Source organism: Procambarus clarkii, chromosome 94 (assembly GCF_040958095.1).
Source record: "Procambarus clarkii isolate CNS0578487 chromosome 94, FALCON_Pclarkii_2.0, whole genome shotgun sequence".
Lineage (NCBI taxonomy): Eukaryota > Metazoa > Arthropoda > Malacostraca > Decapoda > Cambaridae > Procambarus > Procambarus clarkii.
In genome coordinates, this window is record NC_091243.1 from 3,623,829 (window position 1) to 3,644,796 (window position 20,968).

General features: G+C 42.0%; 2 protein-coding genes across 2 annotated transcripts; one reads left to right on the top strand and one right to left on the bottom strand.

The window, feature by feature from the left end:
* Positions 1-1,896: 1,896 nt before the first annotated feature.
* LOC123747263 (uncharacterized) lies at positions 1,897-11,494 on the bottom strand. Its single transcript, XM_045729302.2, has 4 exons — positions 11,359-11,494; positions 9,123-9,419; positions 2,671-3,101; positions 1,897-2,429 (listed from the first exon to the last, which is right to left on the bottom strand). Exons 2-4 carry the CDS (start codon positions 9,392-9,394, stop codon positions 2,398-2,400), a joined length of 735 nt encoding a protein of 244 aa, XP_045585258.2. The 5' UTR covers positions 9,395-9,419; positions 11,359-11,494; the 3' UTR covers positions 1,897-2,397.
* On the top strand, positions 11,288-19,034 carry LOC138359966 (serum response factor-binding protein 1-like). Its single transcript, XM_069319842.1, has 3 exons — positions 11,288-11,359; positions 16,285-16,402; positions 18,370-19,034. The coding sequence occupies exons 1-3, from the start codon at positions 11,288-11,290 to the stop codon at positions 19,032-19,034; spliced, it is 855 nt and encodes a 284-aa protein (XP_069175943.1).
* Positions 19,035-20,968: the final 1,934 nt, after the last annotated feature.

Genomic DNA, 20,968 nt, shown 5'->3' on the forward strand with positions numbered 1-20,968 from the left:
GCAGCTCTGACCTCCTCCAAACCCCCTCCCCCCCACCCTCTCTCTCTCTCTCTCTCTCTCTCTCTCTCTCTCTCTCTCTCTCTCTCTCTCTCTCTCTCTCTCTCTCTCTCTCTCTCTCTCTCTCTCTCTCTCTCTCTCTCTCTCTCTCTCTCTCTCTCTCTCTCTCTCTCTCTCTCTCTCTCTCTCTCTCTCTCTCTCCCCCTCTCTCTCTCCCCCTCTCTCTCTCTCCCCCCCTCTCTCTCTCCTCCCCTCTCTCTCTCCCCCCCCTCTCTCTCTCCCCCCCTCTCTCTCTCCCCCCCTCTCTCTCTCCCCCCTCTCTCTCTCCCCCCCTCTCTCTCTCTCCCCCCCTCTCTCTCTCTCCCCCCCTCTCTCTCTCTCCCCCCCTCTCTCTCTCCCCCTTCTCTCTCTCCCCCCCTCTCTCTCTCCCCCCCTCTCTCTCTCCCCCCTCTCTCTCTCCCCCCCTCTCTCTCTCCCCCCCTCTCTCTCTCCCCCCCTCTCTCTCTCCCCCCCCCTCTCTCTCTCCCCCCCTCTCTCTCTCCCCCCCTCTCTCTCTCCCCCCCCTCTCTCTCCCCCCCCCCTCTCTCTCCCCCCCTCTCTCTCCCCCCCCCCTCTCTCTCTCTCTCTCTCTCTCTCTTCCCTTCTGCCTCCCTCTGTCTCTGTCTCTCCCTACATATGCACGCCATATCCTATAATCTGACTGACGAACTGGGAGTCCTCACTACGGAATGGGAAGGTGATGATAGAAATGTGAATGATACAGAGAAGTGCTGGTAGCGTGTGGGGGAGGCCTCACCCTTTTCTCAGACCATGGAAATTACAATCATAAAATTTTGGAGTGTTCTCTGGAATTTTAAGTAGTTTCATGTAGTAATTTGGTCTAAAAAAGTGTTTGTAGTCAGTGGAATGAGATAGTATGATTTATATCCATGAATTCTTAGTGTGATACCTGGTTCAGTTAACTGAGAAAATAAGTAAAAAAAACTATCCCATGAGATTGTCAAAGATCCTTGACGATCATGCTCCATACTTGACATTTTATTTCACTACAGCACTGAGAGACCGCATGGAGAACCACACACATCAACAAACCTATATTAAGTTTATCGAATCTCCCTCAAGGCTTACGAGCTATTCATGCCCATTCTACCTCTTGGGTGGCTTAATCTTCATCAATAATCAATCCCTCAAGGGCCAACTACTAACCCTCCACAGAATACAACCCACAACAGCTGCCTAGCTCCCTGGCGCCTGTTTACTCTTTGGTAAGCACAGTCTTTAGGTGTAAGTTAATATCTTGCCCTGTTTGGGAATCGAACCCGGAACCATTTACTTATAATCCGGCCAGCTTGGCCACCAGACGGTCAGTACTAAGCCTGCCCAGTAGCTGGAGCCCGTGTACACAATGTTGTGGTGCCAAGGGACAGTACCTGTGAACCCCTCCCACGTTGAAGAATCCATCTCGATATCCATGCAATCAAAGTTATATTATATATAAATATATATATATATATATATATATATATATATATATATATATATATATATATATATATATATATATATATATATAATGGTTTAACTAGAATATTTGTGTATATTTATGTTTACAACAATAGTGTATTATAGCTACAACGTCGAGCAAGCTCCTCTATTCTTGATGCACTCATTAACACAGTTTTACCAAACAGGATCTTTCCTTATGATTGATTTCAAAGTTGTAATTTATTTTTAATTAAGGGAAATTAGGAACGCAGAAATCAATAAATAATGGGCAATGACTTTACATGACTCGATGGTCGGTAGTGACAAGTTCTTGGTGAATACCTCGTGACAAGTTGACGTGGATCTCGTAAATTAGTCTATTACGGAGCTGTGAGGTGTATTAAAAGTAATGCAGAGCACACTTACAATTATTCTGATGAGCTTATCACATGTAGGTAAAAAAAATAATTAAATATTATACATATTTAGGGAATGGTTATACATAGAATAACGATGATTCATTATAAAGAAGTTAAAAATATAACAATTCTCTAATCTCTTTACAAAAAAGCTTTTATCCTAATAGTGAAGTCCACGTTACAGTGGCAACATGGTACAATAGTTAAACAGCATAACTTCTTAAGTAATGGCAACATTTACAGTAAACATTGTATCCAAGTTTCGTAGGACTGGACACAAGGCCCAGTTCCACATGGTCCTAGTTACACGGTATATGCACAGATCTCACACGTCTACATCGGACTGCTACACACTCCCGGACATGCCTCATCCCTGACCTCCAGCGGACCAGTTGATGAATACTCAGGTGATGGAAAAAAAACGTCCCAGGGACCAACTGATGAGTACGCAGGGTCTGGCCAGACAGGGTCCCATTAACCCACATCGCTGGTGATGTTACTCACACCAATACCAATATCTAAAGCAGTCTAAGAGAAAGAGAGAGGAATCTACTGTTAGAAATACTATCGTCTTTATACAATATTTTATGTCATATATATTTCTCTTCATAGGGACTCAAATTTTTTTTAGTGATAATTAGGTGAGCATAATTTTAAACTAAGGGATTATATATTTTTTTTAAATTATCTTACTGAGTGAAAATATTTACTTTAAAGCAGCAAAAATATTTAGAAATTCCGAAATACTTTATCCTGAAATGCCAGGCACCTCTAGAGAAGGGAGGACGACGCCTTCTGTTGAGTCTGTTGCCACCCCGGCCGAAGCCACCAAATATGCCCAGGCCTCCGAAGCCCAGACCTCCGAAACCGCTTCCTCGACGACCGCCACCATGATGACCAACGCCGTGATGCCCACCGCCACCATGATGGCCGAGGCCGTTGAAACCATGGCCGAGGCCGCCGAAACCATGGCCGCCGCCGAAACCATGGCCGCCGCCGAATCCATGGCCGCCGCCGAAACCATGGCCACCATGACCGCCGCCGAAACCATGGCCACCATGACCGCCACCATGTCCGCCATGGCCGCCGCCATGACCACCACCACCATGGCCTCCGCCGCCGCCACCAACATGAGGTCCGGCCAGAGCACTGAGGCCAGACAGCTGGCTCAGTACCTGCCCGCCGCCCACCAGACCTGCACTGTTTGGGTAAAAGACTAATATATTAACAAGGTTTCCACAGCTGGGTGCATCTTTAAGCTGCAGAATAACACCATATATCATGCTCTCCTTGTCATACCTGACCGTGTGAACTATACCTATGTAGTCATAGAGAACATCCACTAATTCACCTTTATAGGTAATTCGTTTTCACATATCTATGAATATCTTAAAAACTCAGCAGCTTCTCAACTGAAAACCTACTCAGCAACAATCCCATTAGTGACCCCCCACTCAGCAGCTACCCCATTAGTGACCCCCACTCAGCAGCTACCCCATTAGTGACCCCCACTCAGCAGCTACCCCACTAGTGACCCCCACTCAGCAGCTACCCCACTAGTGACCTCCACTCAGCAGCTATCCCACTAGTGACCCCCACTCAGCAGCTATCCCATTAGTGACCCCCACTCAGCAGCTATCCCACTAGTGAACCCTCCACTCCTCAGCTATCCCACTTGCACACACATACACTCACCAACACAAGAGTGTGTATGTGTGTGTTCACCCAGTTGTATTCAGCTACTTTTGCTTGCGGGGGTTAGAGTATGTGGCCCTTTGGGCCCGCCTCTCAACTGTCAATCAACTGAAGTTTTTCACACACACACACACACACACACACACACACACACACACACACACACACACACACACACACACACACACACACACACACACACACACACACACACACACACACACACACACACACACACACACACACACACACACATGGGGCCTCGTAGCCTGGTGGATAGCGCGCAAGATTCGTAATTCTGTGGCGCGGGTTCGATTCCCGCACGAGGCAGAAACAAATGGGCAAAGTTTCTTTCACCCTGAATGCCCCTGTTACCTAGCAGTAAATAGGTACCTGGGAGTTAGTCAGCTGTCACGGGCTGCTTCCTGGGGGGGGGGGGTGTGTGTGGTGTGGAAAAAAAAAAAAAAAAAAAAAAAAAAAGTAGTTAGTAAACAGTTGATTGACAGTTGAGAGGCGGGCCGAAAGAGCAAAGCTCAACCCCCGTAAAAACACAACTAGTAAACACACACATACACACAAATATGCCAAAACTAGAAGACAGAAGAAAAAGAGGTGATATGATCACTACATACAAAATAGTAACAGGAATTGATAAAATCGATAGGGAAGATTTTCTGAGACCTGGAACGGTAAGAACAAGAGGTCATAGATTTAAATTAGCTAAACACAGATGTCGAAGAAATATAAGAGAATTCACTTTCGCAAACAGAGTGTTAGACGGTTGGAACAAAGTAGGGAGAAGGTAGTGGAGGCCAAGACCGTCAGTAGTTACGAAGCGTTACATGACAAAGAGTGCTGGGAAGACGGGACACCATGAGCGTAGCTCTCATCCTGTAACTACACTTAGGTAATTACACACACACACGCTGCAACCCATCCTCCGAATTGACAGTACGTTTTAATACAAAGTGTAATAAGTACATTTCCTGACTGTCATACATAGTACATAATTGCACTTATGGGGCTGTTACATTTACTTCTCCATTTAATTCTCCTCGTTGTCTGTTAAGATACTCAGAATTTTAGGATGAAATTTTAAAGTTCAGTTCACTATACGCGTTTTAAATATCAGGAATTTCTCTTTTAGTTTTATTAAACAATAGAGATTTAAAAAAAAAAATATCTTGAGTTGCTTTACAATTTATTTAAATACTAGCTGTACCCGGTCACGCGTTGCTGTGGCTCTGCAACGCACATGCGTTTATAAAATGCTTATCTTCAAAAACTAAGACGGTTAGGTTAGGTCGTGGTTTTCTATTCAGCTTTTCAGGTAAACTCATATATTCACAATATATTTGACAGTACAATTTAATACTAAGTGTAAATACGTACAATTCCTGACTGTCATACATAGTACATAGTTGCACTTATGAGGCTGTTATATTTACCTCCCCATTTTTGGAGGACGGGCTGCACACCACACCACACCACACCACACCACACCACACACACACACACACACACACACACACACACACAGACACACACACACACACACACACACAGAAAACAGACTGAGACAGGGACCTGGTGGAAAGCGCGCAGGACTCCTAATTCTGTGGCGCGGATTCGATTCCCGCACCAGGCAGAATCAAGTGGACAAAGTTTCTTTCACCTTGAATGCCCCTGTTACCTAGCAGTAAATAGGTACCTGGGAATTAGTCAGCTGTCACGGGCTGCTTCCTGGGGGGTGTGGGGTGGGGTGTGGTGGTGGGTGGGGGGTGGGGGGAGGGGAAGTAGTAAATAAACAGTTGATTGACAGTTGAGAGGCGGGCCGAAAGAGCAAAGCTCAACCCCCGCAAACACAACTAGGTGAATGCACACACACACACACACACACACACACACACACACACACACACACACACACACACACACACACACACACACACACACACACACACACACACACACACACATACACACACACACACGTGTTTGTTTTACGTGAATTGAGGTACAGGCTTTCAATACGAAACTACATACATTCTAAAACATTTTGAGATACAAACAAGTAAGCTGGTATTGATTTTGCGGTGAATACACTTAATTATTCTGTCATCCCTTCGTTTAGTAGATCATGAGTAATTGTTTGACAGTCGCCCGACACAACTGCCGAACTAACAATAAATCATGAGAGTACTCAGAGATGTTTTACGCCCAAGGGTCTCACGCCCAAGGGTCTCACGCCCAAGGGTCTCACGCCAAAGGGTCTCACGCCCAAGGGTCTCACGCCCAAGGGTCTCACGCCCAAGGGTCTCACGCCAAAGGGTCTCACGCCAAAGGGTCTCACGCCAAAGGGTCTCACGCCAAAGGGGCTCACGCCAAAGGGTCTCACGCCAAAGGGTTTCTCTCTGACTTTTTTTTTAAATCTTCCTAAGAAACAAAGGACGTGACCATTCAATAAATATATTAGAAAACACTCCTCAAATTGCAGACTCCATTGTCATTCCGAACTACTGATTATTAAACTGAACGAGCTTCAGAAGTAATTGTCGGGTATACAATGGCTAATCGAAGCAATGTACAGTCTCTAGCTAGTCTCGACTTCTTGTTGTGTGAAGTGAAACATTCTCATCTGAGGAGCCATAGTCAGAGCTCACGTGCGTATATGAACGCCGTGCCGTCCGTGTGCGTCGAGGCGTCGACATTACTCAACCGCATCATGTGTAGCGTGTCATCGCTTGTCTGTCCTACGCGCGCCTGCCGTGTTACGTCGTATTGACCCACATTACTATGCATAGCGAGTAATCTGGCACTTGTTTACCCCGCGCGCTCTGTGCTGTGGTGACAGTACTAGAGGATTAGCAACCGGTCATTGAGCGAGACTTCCGTGTCGCGTTGCGTCAGCGGGTTCCGCGAGGGTCAACCTTAGTTCTGGGACTAGCCTAATCTCTCCTAATCTCCATAATCTCACACACATCTCTCTCTGATTGTGTGGATGGTGTGTGAGGGTGTGTGTGAGGGGGCCGACTATTAGGGAGTAAATAATTTCTCTGCATTCCGAAATTGTTCTCTGGTGTTGATCATCGTGTTCGACCGTCCACAGTCGAGTAAATCAACGCCCGACACAGACGGGAGATGGAACGACTGACGCGACAGTATAACCTTCAGTCCTTAAGCCCAAGTGGTGACGTCCAGACACCCGTCCAGGTGCGAGGACTGTCTTAATCCTACACATGTTTAGGGTCTCCTTGACCTGTGACATATGCTGGTATTGTTTGTCTCAACGACGTTGTTAATATCAGTGACTGTTGGAGTCTGTGACTCGAGTGTGTCGGTCCATTGTGTAGTATTGTCTCAGGTGTCTGCTAATTAGGTTTGGCATTGTAATTATGTCTTTGTGACGTGGAAACTCTTTCAGTGATCTGCATTTTCTGTGTAACTTTGATGTGTTATTCACTTCCGGAGATTATGAATGAGCGTAACTTTTAAGTGTCATTGAATGTGTAATTCATGTGTGGAATTACACATTCAATGACATTCATTAGTACACGAGTGTACAATGTCCCTTGTTAATGTAAGTGTCGCAAGCATTTAGTGGGAGTGTTCATGAAGTTCACTTTGTTCCTAAGCAGGAAGGCGAGATAAGGTCTCCGTATACTAACGCCGTGAGAACCGGTTCCTACTGCGTATTGCTATTGTTTAGCGATGTTAAAATGACACTCTTGACTAATGTAATGAAAGCTTCCTGTGTATTTACTACAAGTGTACTGAATAATTTTATTTTTGTAATAAGAGAAGCGGTCCGTCAAACCTTTCATAAGTTCTGTGAATATTAAACTAAGGGATTATATTTATTTGTGATATTTTTTTACTTCGTAAAAATAGTTACTTTCCAGCAGCATAAATATTGTGAAATTCGGAAATACGTTATCCTGAAATGAAAGGTATTTCTAGAGAAGGGACGGCGTCGCCGAATCATTATTATTCTTTCGTGCAAAATGGGTACAAACACCGGGTATTGCTGCCCAACACCCTGGACACCAAAATGTTAAATTTAGTGTGATTCACCAGTGTTTTAGCTCTGTAACGCTACGCTTGTTGGATCAAGGCATCGACCCTGTGACGGCAGATTATTGTACAATCGTTGGAATAGATTATAGCCCTGGAACACACACTCTCCTATCGAGGAACACTAAATCTTAGCGTTTGGTCTCACATACGATAATAGCCTGCACTGACGGAGTGCATTGTGACTCCATAGTGCTCTTGAGGTTGCAAGTGATTGAACCGAACCACCGTTGTGAATCCTAAGGATTCACAACGTCAAGAAAACGGTCAATTTAAAGTGTCCTCTCCTAAACAACTTGAGGACCCAAAACAGAAAGTGGGACAGTACGTCACTTTGGCGAGTTGTTTCCATTTTCGAGTGCGATCATTTTTGGCGTTATGTAAGGCATACGAGCGAAATACGACGTTCTTTGTAGGAGGACAGGTTGCACACTAACTGAAAAATGCATGCACTATAATTACCTTATATACAATACCCTGCTGCTGCCCCCCCACACCCTGCTGCCTTTCACACCCTTCTGCCCCCTCAACACCCTGCTGCCCCCCTCACACTCTGCTGCCCCCTCACACCCTGCTGCAGTAACTAACAATAACAGGTGAAACTGAAACAACAAACTCCCTCACCAGTAAATAACAGGTGACGAGACCTGGGTGAGTCATTAGCAAGGCGTGTGAGGAGACAAAATGTGTCAATACTCATGATATGACTGTCATATGTAAGGTGGGAAGAAGAAAAACCAGAGAAATAGGTATAAATGCAGATCTAATGGCGAAGAGAAATAGGTGAAAAAGACAAAATTTAATCAAGAAGAGAGAAAGACAACCAAAAAAAGAGGGTTAGAAAGGGGGGGAACTAATGGTCTGTCGGATCACTTATGCTGAGAAGGTTAGAGCCATAAACTATGTACTTAGAAGGGCAAGAGTTCACAGCACACAGTGACTTACTAGTTCTTTAAGCTCTCATATTGATGGGCTTACAGCTCCTTCCTAGCTTCCTGATTATATGCCTTCTGACCTCTCACCCATCATCCTTCTCAGTTCTCCCCCCACCTTCCCTTATAGATTCTTTCAGCTCCATCCAAGTGGGTCTTCACAGTTCCCACTTACCTACTCCCACAGTTTCTACCCAGCTGCCATCTTCGCTCCCTGGCAAGTCAACTACACTCCCAGCTACCGTCTCAGTCGCCGTCTCAGCCGCCCACCCAGCTGTATCTTAGCAAGCCTGTCAGCTACCTCTTTGAGACACAAACATTTCTCACCCGAGACGCCCCCAGCGCCTTACCTTGCCCCTCACCCAGCAGCTCCACTACCTTGCCCCTCACCCAGCAGCTCCCCTACCTTGCCCCCTCACCCAGCAGCTCCACTACCTTGCCCCTCACCCAGCAGCTCCCCTACCTTGCCCCCTCACCCAGCAGCTCCCCTACCTTGCCCCTCACCCAGCAGCTCCCCTACCTTGCGCCACCCCCAACAAGACCCCCACCCGCGGCTCCACGGGGGACCCTTGAGGGGCGGAAGCGCCTTGATCCTGGGCCTCGACTTTGTCCGTCCGGAACGTTGGCTTCGTATCCTCCATATTGTTTGCCTTGTTCTTCTTCTTTGTTTTCAACGCTACTTTCTTCTCCTGTTCCGTCGTCGTGGTTCAGGGTGTTGCCCTCCTGAGACAGCAATAAGAGACAGATGACAAGCACGTGTAGTGACAGTGTCGTACACATGTTGCCTATCATCTCTCGCCACCAACAGCTGCAATACCTGTAACGTGTATTACAATTATAATTATTTGCTGCTGAAAAAAAGTTATCTTGAGATCTTGAGATCTTGAGATGATTTCGGGGCTCTTTAGTGTCCCCGCGGCCCGGTCCTTGACCAGGCCTCCACCCCCAGGAAGCAGCCCGTGACAGCTGACTAACTCCCAGGTACCTATTTACTGCTAGGTAACAGGGGCATTCAGGGTGAAAGAAACTTTGCCTATTTGTTTCTGCCTCGTGCGGGAATCGAACCCGCGCCACAGAATTACGAGTCCTGCGCGCTATCCACCAGGCTACGAGGCCCTGTATAATATTTTGGTAATTATTTGTTATGGTTGCATTATTTGTAAGATTTTTTTGTTGGTCAAGAATCTAAATGTGTCAAGTGGGATTTTTAGTGATCTAAATTCATTATAATGAAGGCTGGAAAATTTACAATGTTGTATTGTGATGCATTATTTTGGCGCTGTGGATAGCACGGCTACCTCACAACCAACTGCGCCCCCGGGTTCGATTCTCAGGTAGGGGGATAGGTTGTGGGAACGTTTACACTAAATACACTTCGTCTTTGTTCAACTAGCCGAGCCGGTCGAACCGAGCGGACAGCACGCTGGACTTGTGATCCTGTGGTCCCGGGTTCGATCCCGGGCGCCGGCGAGAAACAATTGGCAGAGTTTCTTTCACCCTATGCCCCTGTTACCTAGCAGTAAAATAGGTACCTGGGTGTTAGCCAGCTGTCACGCGCTGCTTCCTGGGGCCGGAGGTCTGGTCGAGGACCGGGCCGCGGGGATACTAAAGCCCCGAAATCATCTCAAGATCTCAAGAAGCAGTAGTTGAACATCTCCAGACAACCGGAATGGGTTCATCCTAGTTTTGTCATTGGCCTTGAAGGGAAGAGACTACTTTTATAAGCTTAACCGGCTCCCTCTACTGGCAATAGAAAACCCAATTGTTTGTTTTTCATAATGTAATCAGAATTAATTTCTCATCCGTGAAGTAATTTCTCGTAAAGTAGGACGCAAATCCTGATTGTTAATTTATTCATTCCAAATTTCTTATCACTTGAAAGTACATTTTGTGACCTATTCGTTTCCTCGGAGTTAAACCTCATGATATCTTTCTAATAGTATATACTGTTAATAATTATTATATATAGAATAAACTTAAATATGATAATTAGTTTTCTGTGAAGGTGATTGAGTAATTTGAACTTTCTTGTCATTCAGGAGTTTGTTCATTGGTTGGGACTACAAGTATTTTTTTATTGAATGCGAGTTTTATTTTGTTTAAAACTGAAGGTGAATTTTTTTTTGTAAAGGCTGGAAATAAGATAATTTTTAGCTATGAGACTGAAAGTGGAATAATTTGTTTTAAGACTAAAAGTGAAATTATGTATAGGATTTAGGAAAATATGTAAAATAGATAAATTCACGAAGTTGACAGTCGTACTCCTCAAATTTTCAAGTAGAAATCAAGAATAAAAATGAGCGTGAAGCTTCACGGTAATGTTTGTTTGTTTGTGGGGCCTGCTGGTGGAAGTTATGTATGTGGTGTTCACTGTAGCAGTCTGAACATGATGTCGAGTCACATCTCACGGCATCTCCGGAGTTCACTGTCATGAACAAACATCTGTTCAATGTCTCAGGTTACCCACTAAAGCAACATAAAATATAACTCGCAACCTTTCACCAAAAGGTCATCAGATGGGGGGGATATGATGAAGAGACCCATCAGGCAGTTATAATGAATAACATGAAAGGAATGTTCATTCTGCAAATATAATTGTGTTTTACCTCAAAATACACTATATTTTCTGTGCCAGAGTTTATACAACAGTTAATCAGCAGCTTGAGCTGAACGTCACCCGTCTCAATGTTGTCTAGAGAGGTAACGATTCACAACAAAAATACCATATTGAGCAAGAAAGAGGTTCCTCAACTTACCGTTAGTCAGAAATAACAGAGAAGTCGCTGATCCTTCTCCAATGGCGGTCAGCGCAACACTACAAGCGTCTGCACACACACATATATGTGTATTAATATGTATACAGGCACTGGACGACTCACCAACCCGGACGGCTGGCCAGGAGCCAAGCACTATCAATTCAATATGCATATATATCTTCCAATGGAAATACTCATATATCTGGTATTCCCCATCGTCTGTATTTCGTATCAACGTCACTACGCACCAAGAGAATCATGCCATTCCACTTCTGGACCATCACTTAACTATGACTTTATAGTCACAATATATGATGGCAACTAAAGCCGATTTAACTGTGTCATTTGGTAGGAATGATGACAAGGAGCTGCAAGCGGGGTTCAAGTAGAGAGTTAAAGTACTTTGACTTAAATTGGAAGATGATCTATGTTATGCTTTATTATGCTTCTCGTGAATACCCGAGCTGAGAGTGGCTGCCGGGAAGGATTTGTCTGTGTACACCCACTGACACCGGTACACACACACACACACACACACACACACACACACACACACACACACACACACACACACACACACACACACACACACACACACACACACACACACACACACACACACACACACACACACACGTGTACTCACCATCGCATGGGTGCAAAGTGAGACTTGTACAATATCGTTTTATCTTCAATATTAATACCGGACACAGTGTCAAGGTCCCAGATGCTGCAACGCCAGAAAACGCAACATCACTCGGCTCAATGACGATTTGCATATATATGATGATTGCATACATAAATGTCTGTGTGTGTGTAAACATACAAAGTTGGATAAATGCGCATTTGCATACACGCATTCAGCAGTATCCAGGGGCATATGCCTAATAAAAACAGGAATTCGTATATAATACGCAAAACATCTAACGATATCGGCATTAATATATTTAAGCTGAGTTGGCTAAAATACCTGACAACATATGCAATAGTTGGCTACAAACACCTGACCACATACGTATAAGAGATAGCTAAACACATCTGACAACATATATAATATCCAGTAGCAAGCTACGAACACTTTATATATGTTGTTAGATGCTTTTACCTGACTATTATAAAAAAAGTAGGAAGAAGACTTGAGTCGAAAGATAATCATTGAACAGTTAAAAAATCAGCAGGTATCTTGCAGAGGCTCAAAGCAATTATAAAACAACAAATGGAAATCATCTGAAGACCGGCAACCACTCACATCTTCACAAATGCATCAGTTGATCAAGAATGAGATTCTGCTGGGGCATTCCTTAAAGAATATCTTAAAGAAACATAAAATCCCGGAAATCTCCGGTTTTAATTTAAATTAATCCCTAATTTACTATATACTAATACAATTTAGTTTTCACTAAAAGTTTACATTAACACCCACGAAGCTTACTGGAGCAAGAATAGTGGGTGCTAACATTTTAAACAGAATTTTATGCCCTGAAGGAGGCCATAAATTAATCAATTAAGAATAATTTACATGATGTCATCATTCATACCAACTTTAAATCTACGCTCCAGGTATAGTTATCCAGCCAGCGCAGAGATAATATAAAACTCATCACAGAAATCCAACATATAGGAAAAGAAGCACACAATCTAGGGCTATCACCTTAAATTGGATATCAAGTCACATTGGCTTAGATGGTAATGAAAAGGCAGACTCACTAGTAAAAACTGCCACTGCTCTACCTGTTGTACAGGTTCAAGTACCTCCAAGTTTTTCACAGATTAGGGAGCAAATCAAGAAGAAAATACACCCAACAATCAAAAGTTGCCACAGAGCCAAAGTAGCGGAAGGAAGATCCACTGCGATGTAGCACATAAAACCACTGGGTATTACTCTTTCAAGCCTGGCAAAAAGATATCCAGAGACATTGCAGATGCCACACACAGACTCAGACTTGGTTACAAGTGCTGCTGGGAGGTAGTAAACCCATTTAGTTAAAGAGTGTCATGTCTGTGGAACAGATGCAGAGGCGCCATAATTGCATTAGTTATTGGAATGGGAAGCAGCTAAAGCCCTGCGCATCAAACTCAACATTAATCCATCGACAGCAGCTGCATTAGATGCAAATTCTATAGGAACTACAATGATTAGAAAAGCAGTTGAAGAATGGGACACACTAGTGAACACTGTGCATCTATATCCACCATCAATCTTCCGTTATTAAAACAAGACTAAAACCAGTACGCTAAAACAGAAGCGAAAAACAAAAACCCACCTCCATTTAAGACTTTGACCCAAATATCACAGTAACAAGGTTATCGCGAATAATCGAACTCAATTACGGGCTCACTATAGCCCGTGTTACATGAACATTTCGTTCTGAGTAGCTAAATCTAAAAATAACAACAGCTGTTGCTACGAACACTTATCAATATTACTATGCTATGCATGCTATGATCGCTTCATAACATAGAGGGCTTCTCCCAAAGAGAGGGCTACGAGTTCCTCTCAACATAGCTGCATCTATATTTGAACACATTTCTCATCATAAAGTAATTATAGCTAGTTATGAGGTCTTTCCAACATGACCAAGAGCCAGCTACAAACATCTCAGAGCATAACTAAGAGCTGTCAATAGTTAATAGAACCAACTGCTGCTCTGAGAACCTCTCGACAGAGGAACACCCCACTTCACCCTAAATGGAAAACATATATATTTTCAAAACCCTACCAATCTGTATTATTTTTTTTACTCAGCCTCATAAGAAGTTGAAGAGAGCTTCGGCAAAACGTATCAAGCTTGACACGTGCAATCTGTGTCAAGAGAAATAGAGCTTTAGCTTGACACAGCGACACGTGTCAAGGCCAATAACATTACAAAGTGAGCTTGAGAGAGTGATTTTTCATGTTAATGCACAAGGAAAGAAGAACAGATGAAATATGGAGAAGATTCGTGTTTGAAGCCTTAATCATTGAGTCTTTGTGAATTCAACGTGCAATCACCATGGCGCAAGGTGGGGAACTCTCTTCCTACACCTTCCACATAACATCTCACCTTGTGCAATGAATAACAATTGTCTCCATACCGGAGCTTGCAAACAGCTTAACACGTACCAGATGAACATTCAAGTCATATTCATATTGTTTGACGACTCCACGATCTTAGGGCATAGCATCACTTTTTGGCTGTATGGAACATCTTTATTTAAGTAAAGATGTAACTATGGGGATTTTATTACCGAGACGTACTTGCTTGGTAACTGGTTAGGAAAGCTTTGCTAACTTCTGGGAGTAAAGAGAGTATACGCATTATAGTGCTGAGTACTAGGTATACATATTATAGGGCATGAAACTGGATATTCGCACTAGAGTGCAGAGAAATGGGTAACCATCTTTTTTGAACTAGGAACTATGTCCACTCATTATTGTGCTGAAAAAGGGGCAAACAAACTATAGTGGTGGTAATTGGTGATACGCTTCATATCGGTAACTGGGTACAAGTTTATAGTACTGCGTATGTGCGTCATAGTGATGGAAACTACTTATCAGTGAAGATGTTTTGCATGATAATCACGAAAAAGCTGTTTATACCTTGCTCTAAATTACAAAACAGAAGATAATGCTCCATATCCAGGTAGCTGTTTATAAAAATAAAACTCGTCTCTAAGGAGAAAAAAAAGGGCACCACGCAATTACAAAAGCTGTGATGCACCCGGATAAAACAGCAAGATTTTTTGCGCCTACAGTGAATTCGAATAGAACGCCTCCGCTTTAACGGACGAGCAAGCTTGGCTGATAATATTGGATCAAGCAGATTGTTTAGAAAATAAATAACAGTAGTGCTCTCGATATCACATCTAAGGTATACCCCTACAGAAGAGTATACCAGTACAGAGGTGTATACCCCCTACAGAGGAGTATACCCCCTACAGGGGAGTATACCCCCTACAGAGGTCTATACCCCCTACAGAGGTGTATACCCCCCTACATTGGTGTATACCCCTACAGAGGAGTATACCCCCTACAGATGTGTACACCACTACAGAGGTACACATCTACAGAGGTACACATCTACAGAGGTACACCGAAACAGAGGGACACCGAAACAGAGGTACGCCACCACAAAGGTACACCACCACAGAGGTACACCACCATAGAGGTACACCACCACAAAGGTACACCACCATAGAAGTACACCACCACAGAGGTACACCGCTACAGAGGTACACCCCAACAAAGATATTCAATTATTCAGGAATTCAGCTCATTTGCGTTTCCAGCTTCCACCTGTATCTTCCTGCCCTACTGTCTCTCAATATAATGAGAGTATCCTTGTCCACCTTATCTAATACCATCAGTATTTTATGTTATAATCATGTTCCTTGTGCTCCTTCTATTCTCCAGGATTGCGAGATTTAGTTCCAGTATCATATTCTGGTACATTAACACCTTTTAGCTCTGGCTCTTCATTACCTTGTATTATTACTCTTCATTAATTTGTTTTTTTATAACATTTGCAGCGTTACAATTCGAACAGAGATGGTCAGCAAAGCTTTGTTCGAACGTCAACAGTTGTGAGGAGTGTGTAAACCATTAATCATTCATAAATAGGGGGTTTAGCGGCAGGATTAAAGAGAATTTGCCTTGCAAAGGCTGCAAAGTTCACAAATGTTGACGGTCAAGCATTTCTCGAACAGTGCTTCAGTGATCACCTCTGTTCCAATCGCAACTCCATATATGTTTCACCAAGGTACTTCAAATGCACGTAATTGAAAACAGAACCTAAATACTTAACCCTAACCTAACCTATGATTAGCTTGATATAAGTTAATAAATAATGATGTTAATTAACATAAGAGAAAAAGCTATTTGCTTGTAGTACAAAATCCCCAGCCTTTTACATTAGTTATTTTGATGTAGAGCTTTCCTACTTTCAGGATTCCCACTCAAGTTCTCCTCATGGTTCTTGCTACGGTTCTCTTCTTGGTTTACAGGAAGAAAACTTGAATGTAAACCGAGAATTTAATCAATGTAGCAACCAATGCCTTCCTGACGGTAAGTTTCAAGCCCTTCTCTATGGTCATCAAGACTAATTGACCGACAACTCTTTAACTAATCTGCTGTATAGTCTTCTGGACAACATCTTCCCACTTCATTGGAGGGTTCATATGCTCACATAGCCTTCAGATCTCTGCCCTGGGAGGCAGGCAGGGTTCGTACTGGGCTAGGGGTAAGGTCATGTCAACCACTGTTGACCCCTAGAATAATCACTAGGTCGAAATCACCCTATTGACTAGAACAGGCCGAACGTGATCACACACCACATCAAATTAGAAAGTATGATCACAACACCACACTCGACCTAGAAGAGCTAAGGGAGACATTATCACCACATACAAAATTCTCAGGGGAATTGACAGGGTGGACAAGAATGGATTATTTAACACGGGTGACACACGCACAAGGGGACACAGGTGGAAGTCGAGTACCCAAATGAGCCACAGAGACATTAGAAAAAACTTTTTAAGTGTCAGAGTAGTTAGTAAATGGAATGCACTAGGTAGTGATGTGGTGGAGGCTGACTCCATACACAGTTTCAAATGAAGATATGACAGAGCCCAGTAGGCTCAGGAATCTGTACATCAGTTGATTGACGGTTGAGAGGCGGGACCAAACAGCCAGAGCTCAACCCCAGCAAACACAACTAGGTGAGTACACCATACGACCTCACCTGACTATTTTATATATAATATTATATATATATATATATATATATATATATATATATATATATATATATATATATATATATATATATATATATATATATATATATATATATATATATATATATATATATATATATATATATATATATATATATATATATATATATATATATATATATATATATATATATATATATATATGCGAACAAGCCTGAATGGTCCCCAGGACATATGCAACTGAAAACTCACACCCCAGAAGTGACTCGAACCCATACTCCCAGAAGCAACGCATCTGGTATGTACAAGACGCCTAATCCACTTGACCATCACGACCGGACATAATGAGGTGATAGCCGAGGCTATTTGAACCACCCCACCGCCGGCACTCGGATAGTTATCTTGGGCATAGCATTTTACCAAATCACCTCATTCTTTGAGGCGTCTTGTACATACCAGATGCGTTGCTTCTGGGAGTATGGGTTCGAGTCACTTCTGGGGTGTGAGTTTTCAGTTATATATATATATATATATACATTATAACTTATATTTCAATATTACTTGTGCATTGTTATTTATATTATAATTATCATTAATTTTATTAATAATATTATTTTAATTAGAGGTTGGGGAGAATGGTGTATGACGCCCAAACCGCTCGCTGTCAAAACTTTTTTTTATGGTAATTAATGCAGATAAAAATTAGAGAGTTGCATTTGAGTTAATCTGGTGTATGCTAATTATTACAACCCAAACATCATGCGTTATTTCCACTTGTGTGGCGGCGGACAAATCTAGATTTGTGAATGCGGCAGATTAATGAATATGTAATTTCTACTAAGAATGTTTTTTCATAGATAATGTGACGCCACATCTTCTCCCCTGGTAGCTTCTAATGTTGCCACTACACAGCCGGAAGGTGGCGCATATGTATAAATATGTATAAATGTATATATATATATATATATATATACATATATATATATATATATATATATACATATATATATATATATATACATATATATATATATATATATATATATATATATATATATATATATATATATATATATATATATATATATATATATATATATATATATATATATATAATTTCATTCCTTGACATGAAACACTATCAGTGAACACATAGAACACTATTGATACGCTTGAGTTGTATTGGATACACCTGTGTTCTACACTCTTGTATTTATCATCAGCCGTGTGATTGATGCTGGATGCCGGCCATCTAGCAGGTGTGCTGTTTGAAGTGTTCCTCTGTTTAAACAATAGCCAAGGAGTATTATTCTGTTCAAACAAAAGCCTTGGAGCATTATTCTGTTGAAACAAAAGCCTTGGAGCGTTATTCTGTTCAAACAAAAGCCTTGGAGCATTATTCTGTTGAAACAAAAGCCTTGGAGCATTATTCTGTTCAAACAAAAGCCTTGGAGCATTATTCTGTTGAAACAAAAGCCTTGGAGCGTTATTCTGTTGAAACAAAAGCCTTGGAGCATTATTTTGTTCAAACAAAAGCCTTGGAGCATTATTCTGTTCAAACAAAAGCCTTGAAGCATTTTTCTGTTCAAACAAAAGCCTTGGAGCATTATTCTCTTCAAACAAAAGCCTTGGAGCATTATTCTGTTCAAACAAAAGCCTTGGAGCATTATTCTGTTCAAACAAAAGCCTTGGAGCATTATTCTGTTCAAACAAAAGCCTTGGAGCGTTATTCTGTTCAAACAAAAGCCTTGGAGCGTTATTCTGTTCAAACAAAAGCCTTGGAGCATTATTCTGTTCAAACAAAAGCCTTGGAGCATTATTCTGTTCAAACAAAAGCCTTGGAGCATTATTCTGTTCAAACAAAAGCCTTGGAGCATTATTCTGTTCAAACAAAAGCCTTGGAGCATTATTCTGTTCAAACAAAATCCTTGGAGCGTTATTCTGTTCAAACACAAGCTTAGGAGCGCTGTGCTCTTTGAATATAGACCTAGGAGAGCATTGACGTTACTTTAAGCGATCCAAGCCACCAGGTTCTGTATTTACTAAAAATTATAATATTTTAACTCTGCGAATTCCAACTTGTGCGCTGCGGGAAGTGTAGGTAACAAGGGGGTTCAGCAAGCAATAATGATCAATAGGCTCACTCGAATCATATGCAAATATATTTTGGAGTTTGTTTTATTTTATTTTTCTCCTTGTAACACTATTAAGATTAAAGACAGAAATCGCCTCCTGTGGGATGACCATGAAAACCGTGTGTGTTTAGGATTCGGATTTATTTCAATGATACAAAGGGTGAAAAACGCTACACCGACTCACTCAACTTATCCCATCCTTCATAACCTATCCCAGGGATCCCTGGCTATTTAACCTATCCTAAGCTTACCTAAAGTACCGCCGATCATTCACCGTGTGGGAAAAAATATTTATCCTAGGGTTCTTTTTCCGAATTATTGAGAAGGAATAATATATTACAGCTGTTGTTTAATATTATTCACACAACAAAACATAAACATAACATTTTGAACTCGGAGATTAATGATGCTCCAATTATAATTTAAGCCACAATTTTTTTTTTTACAATATAAGTGTCAGTCAGTCAGTACGTCACAGGTTTGTCACCGTGTACGAAGCTAACAGTGATGTTTTAAATGGAATAAACGCGTATTTGTAGGGAGTTGCACAATCGATGGGTCATGAGGCATTAGCTAAGACATGACCAGAAGACAGAGGACCAGGAGGCAGTGGACCAGGAGGCAGGGGACCAGGAGGCAGTGGACCAGGCGGCAGTGGACCAGGAGGCAGGGACGAAAAGACAGGCGGTTCTAGGATATAAAGATGGAAGTTGCGGTCAGATTAAAAGCTGGGATATTATACAGTCTGATGGCTGGGATATGAGTTCAGACCAAGAGCTGAGATACGAGGACAAACTGAAATGGGACAAGAGGTCAAGAGCTAGTATATGAGGACATTAAAAACTGGGACAGGCGGACAGATTAATAGGTGGTATATGTTAACTGATTAACATCTGGGATATGAAGACATATTAAGACAGAGGATATATGGACAGATAAACAGCTGGGATATGCGGACAGATTTAGAGCTGGGATATGCGGACAATAAAATCTAGGACGTGCCAAATGCATCTTCCTAAAATGATAGTACTTATAGCATCTATTTGATCAAACTTAAAAAAAAGTTTTATTTTGATACCAATAAATGTTCGTGTTCTGTGCTATTTATTTTGTAGAGGCTCGAAAGATATAATCCAAAAATTTAATCTAAATACTCTTAGGCCTAGATAATATATGTACTCTATAACATATGTACGCTATATTAGTCATAAGACATCATATAATAGGCCTAGGATTGCTGGGACAGGTTAATTAGGTTCATTCGTTAATTTCCGATTTTTGGTTTAATTCTGTAGGAGTGAACGCGAATATTTTTTGATAAAAAAATAAAAAAAATTCTTTTATGTTTGACGGAATAGTTGGAGACTGGGCTGGGTTTGACAACAGATTGATGACTGGGATTCAAAGAAATATGAAGGAACTGTGCCCAATCACTTTGATCATCGGGGATTGAACTCGAGCCTGGCAAGAGGCCAGTACGTCGCTGTACTGACCAGTAATAAGTAACAGAAGTTGCGAAGTTCGAGTAAATACCATTACTAGTAATTTGTAATATGTGACGTCAGAACAAGATCATTGTCCCCCCCCCTTGTAAACTAAACATTTGCTTAACCAAAAGCAAAAAATATTTAGTCGGACAAATAACTATATATGATGTTTAGCATCGTGTTCGCTGACCAATGTAACATTTTTATTTCATATCTGTAATGTTCATGTAAACGAAAATTAAAAGCTTGTGAAAATTGTAGTGAATGTTTGTG

What these genes read in the sequence shown, in the direction of transcription:
- LOC123747263 (XM_045729302.2), bottom strand. Translation starts at nt 9,394, where the DNA reads ATGATAGGCAACATGTGTACGACACTGTCACTACACGTGCTTGTCATC. An exon ending in CTTGTTGGGGGTGGCGCAAG is followed by an intron (nt 3,102 to 9,122) that starts GTAGGGGAGCTG and finishes TTACCCAAACAG; the next exon opens with TGCAGGTCTGGTGGGCGGCG. An exon ending in TCGTCCTCCCTTCTCTAGAG is followed by an intron (nt 2,430 to 2,670) that starts GTGCCTGGCATT and finishes TCTTTCTCTTAG; the next exon opens with ACTGCTTTAGATATTGGTAT.
- LOC138359966 (XM_069319842.1), top strand. Translation starts at nt 11,288, where the DNA reads ATGTTGTCTAGAGAGGTAACGATTCACAACAAAAATACCATATTGAGC. An exon ending in AAGAGGTTCCTCAACTTACC is followed by an intron (nt 11,360 to 16,284) that starts GTTAGTCAGAAA and finishes TCCTACTTTCAG; the next exon opens with GATTCCCACTCAAGTTCTCC. An exon ending in CAACCAATGCCTTCCTGACG is followed by an intron (nt 16,403 to 18,369) that starts GTAAGTTTCAAG and finishes TTTAAACAATAG; the next exon opens with CCAAGGAGTATTATTCTGTT.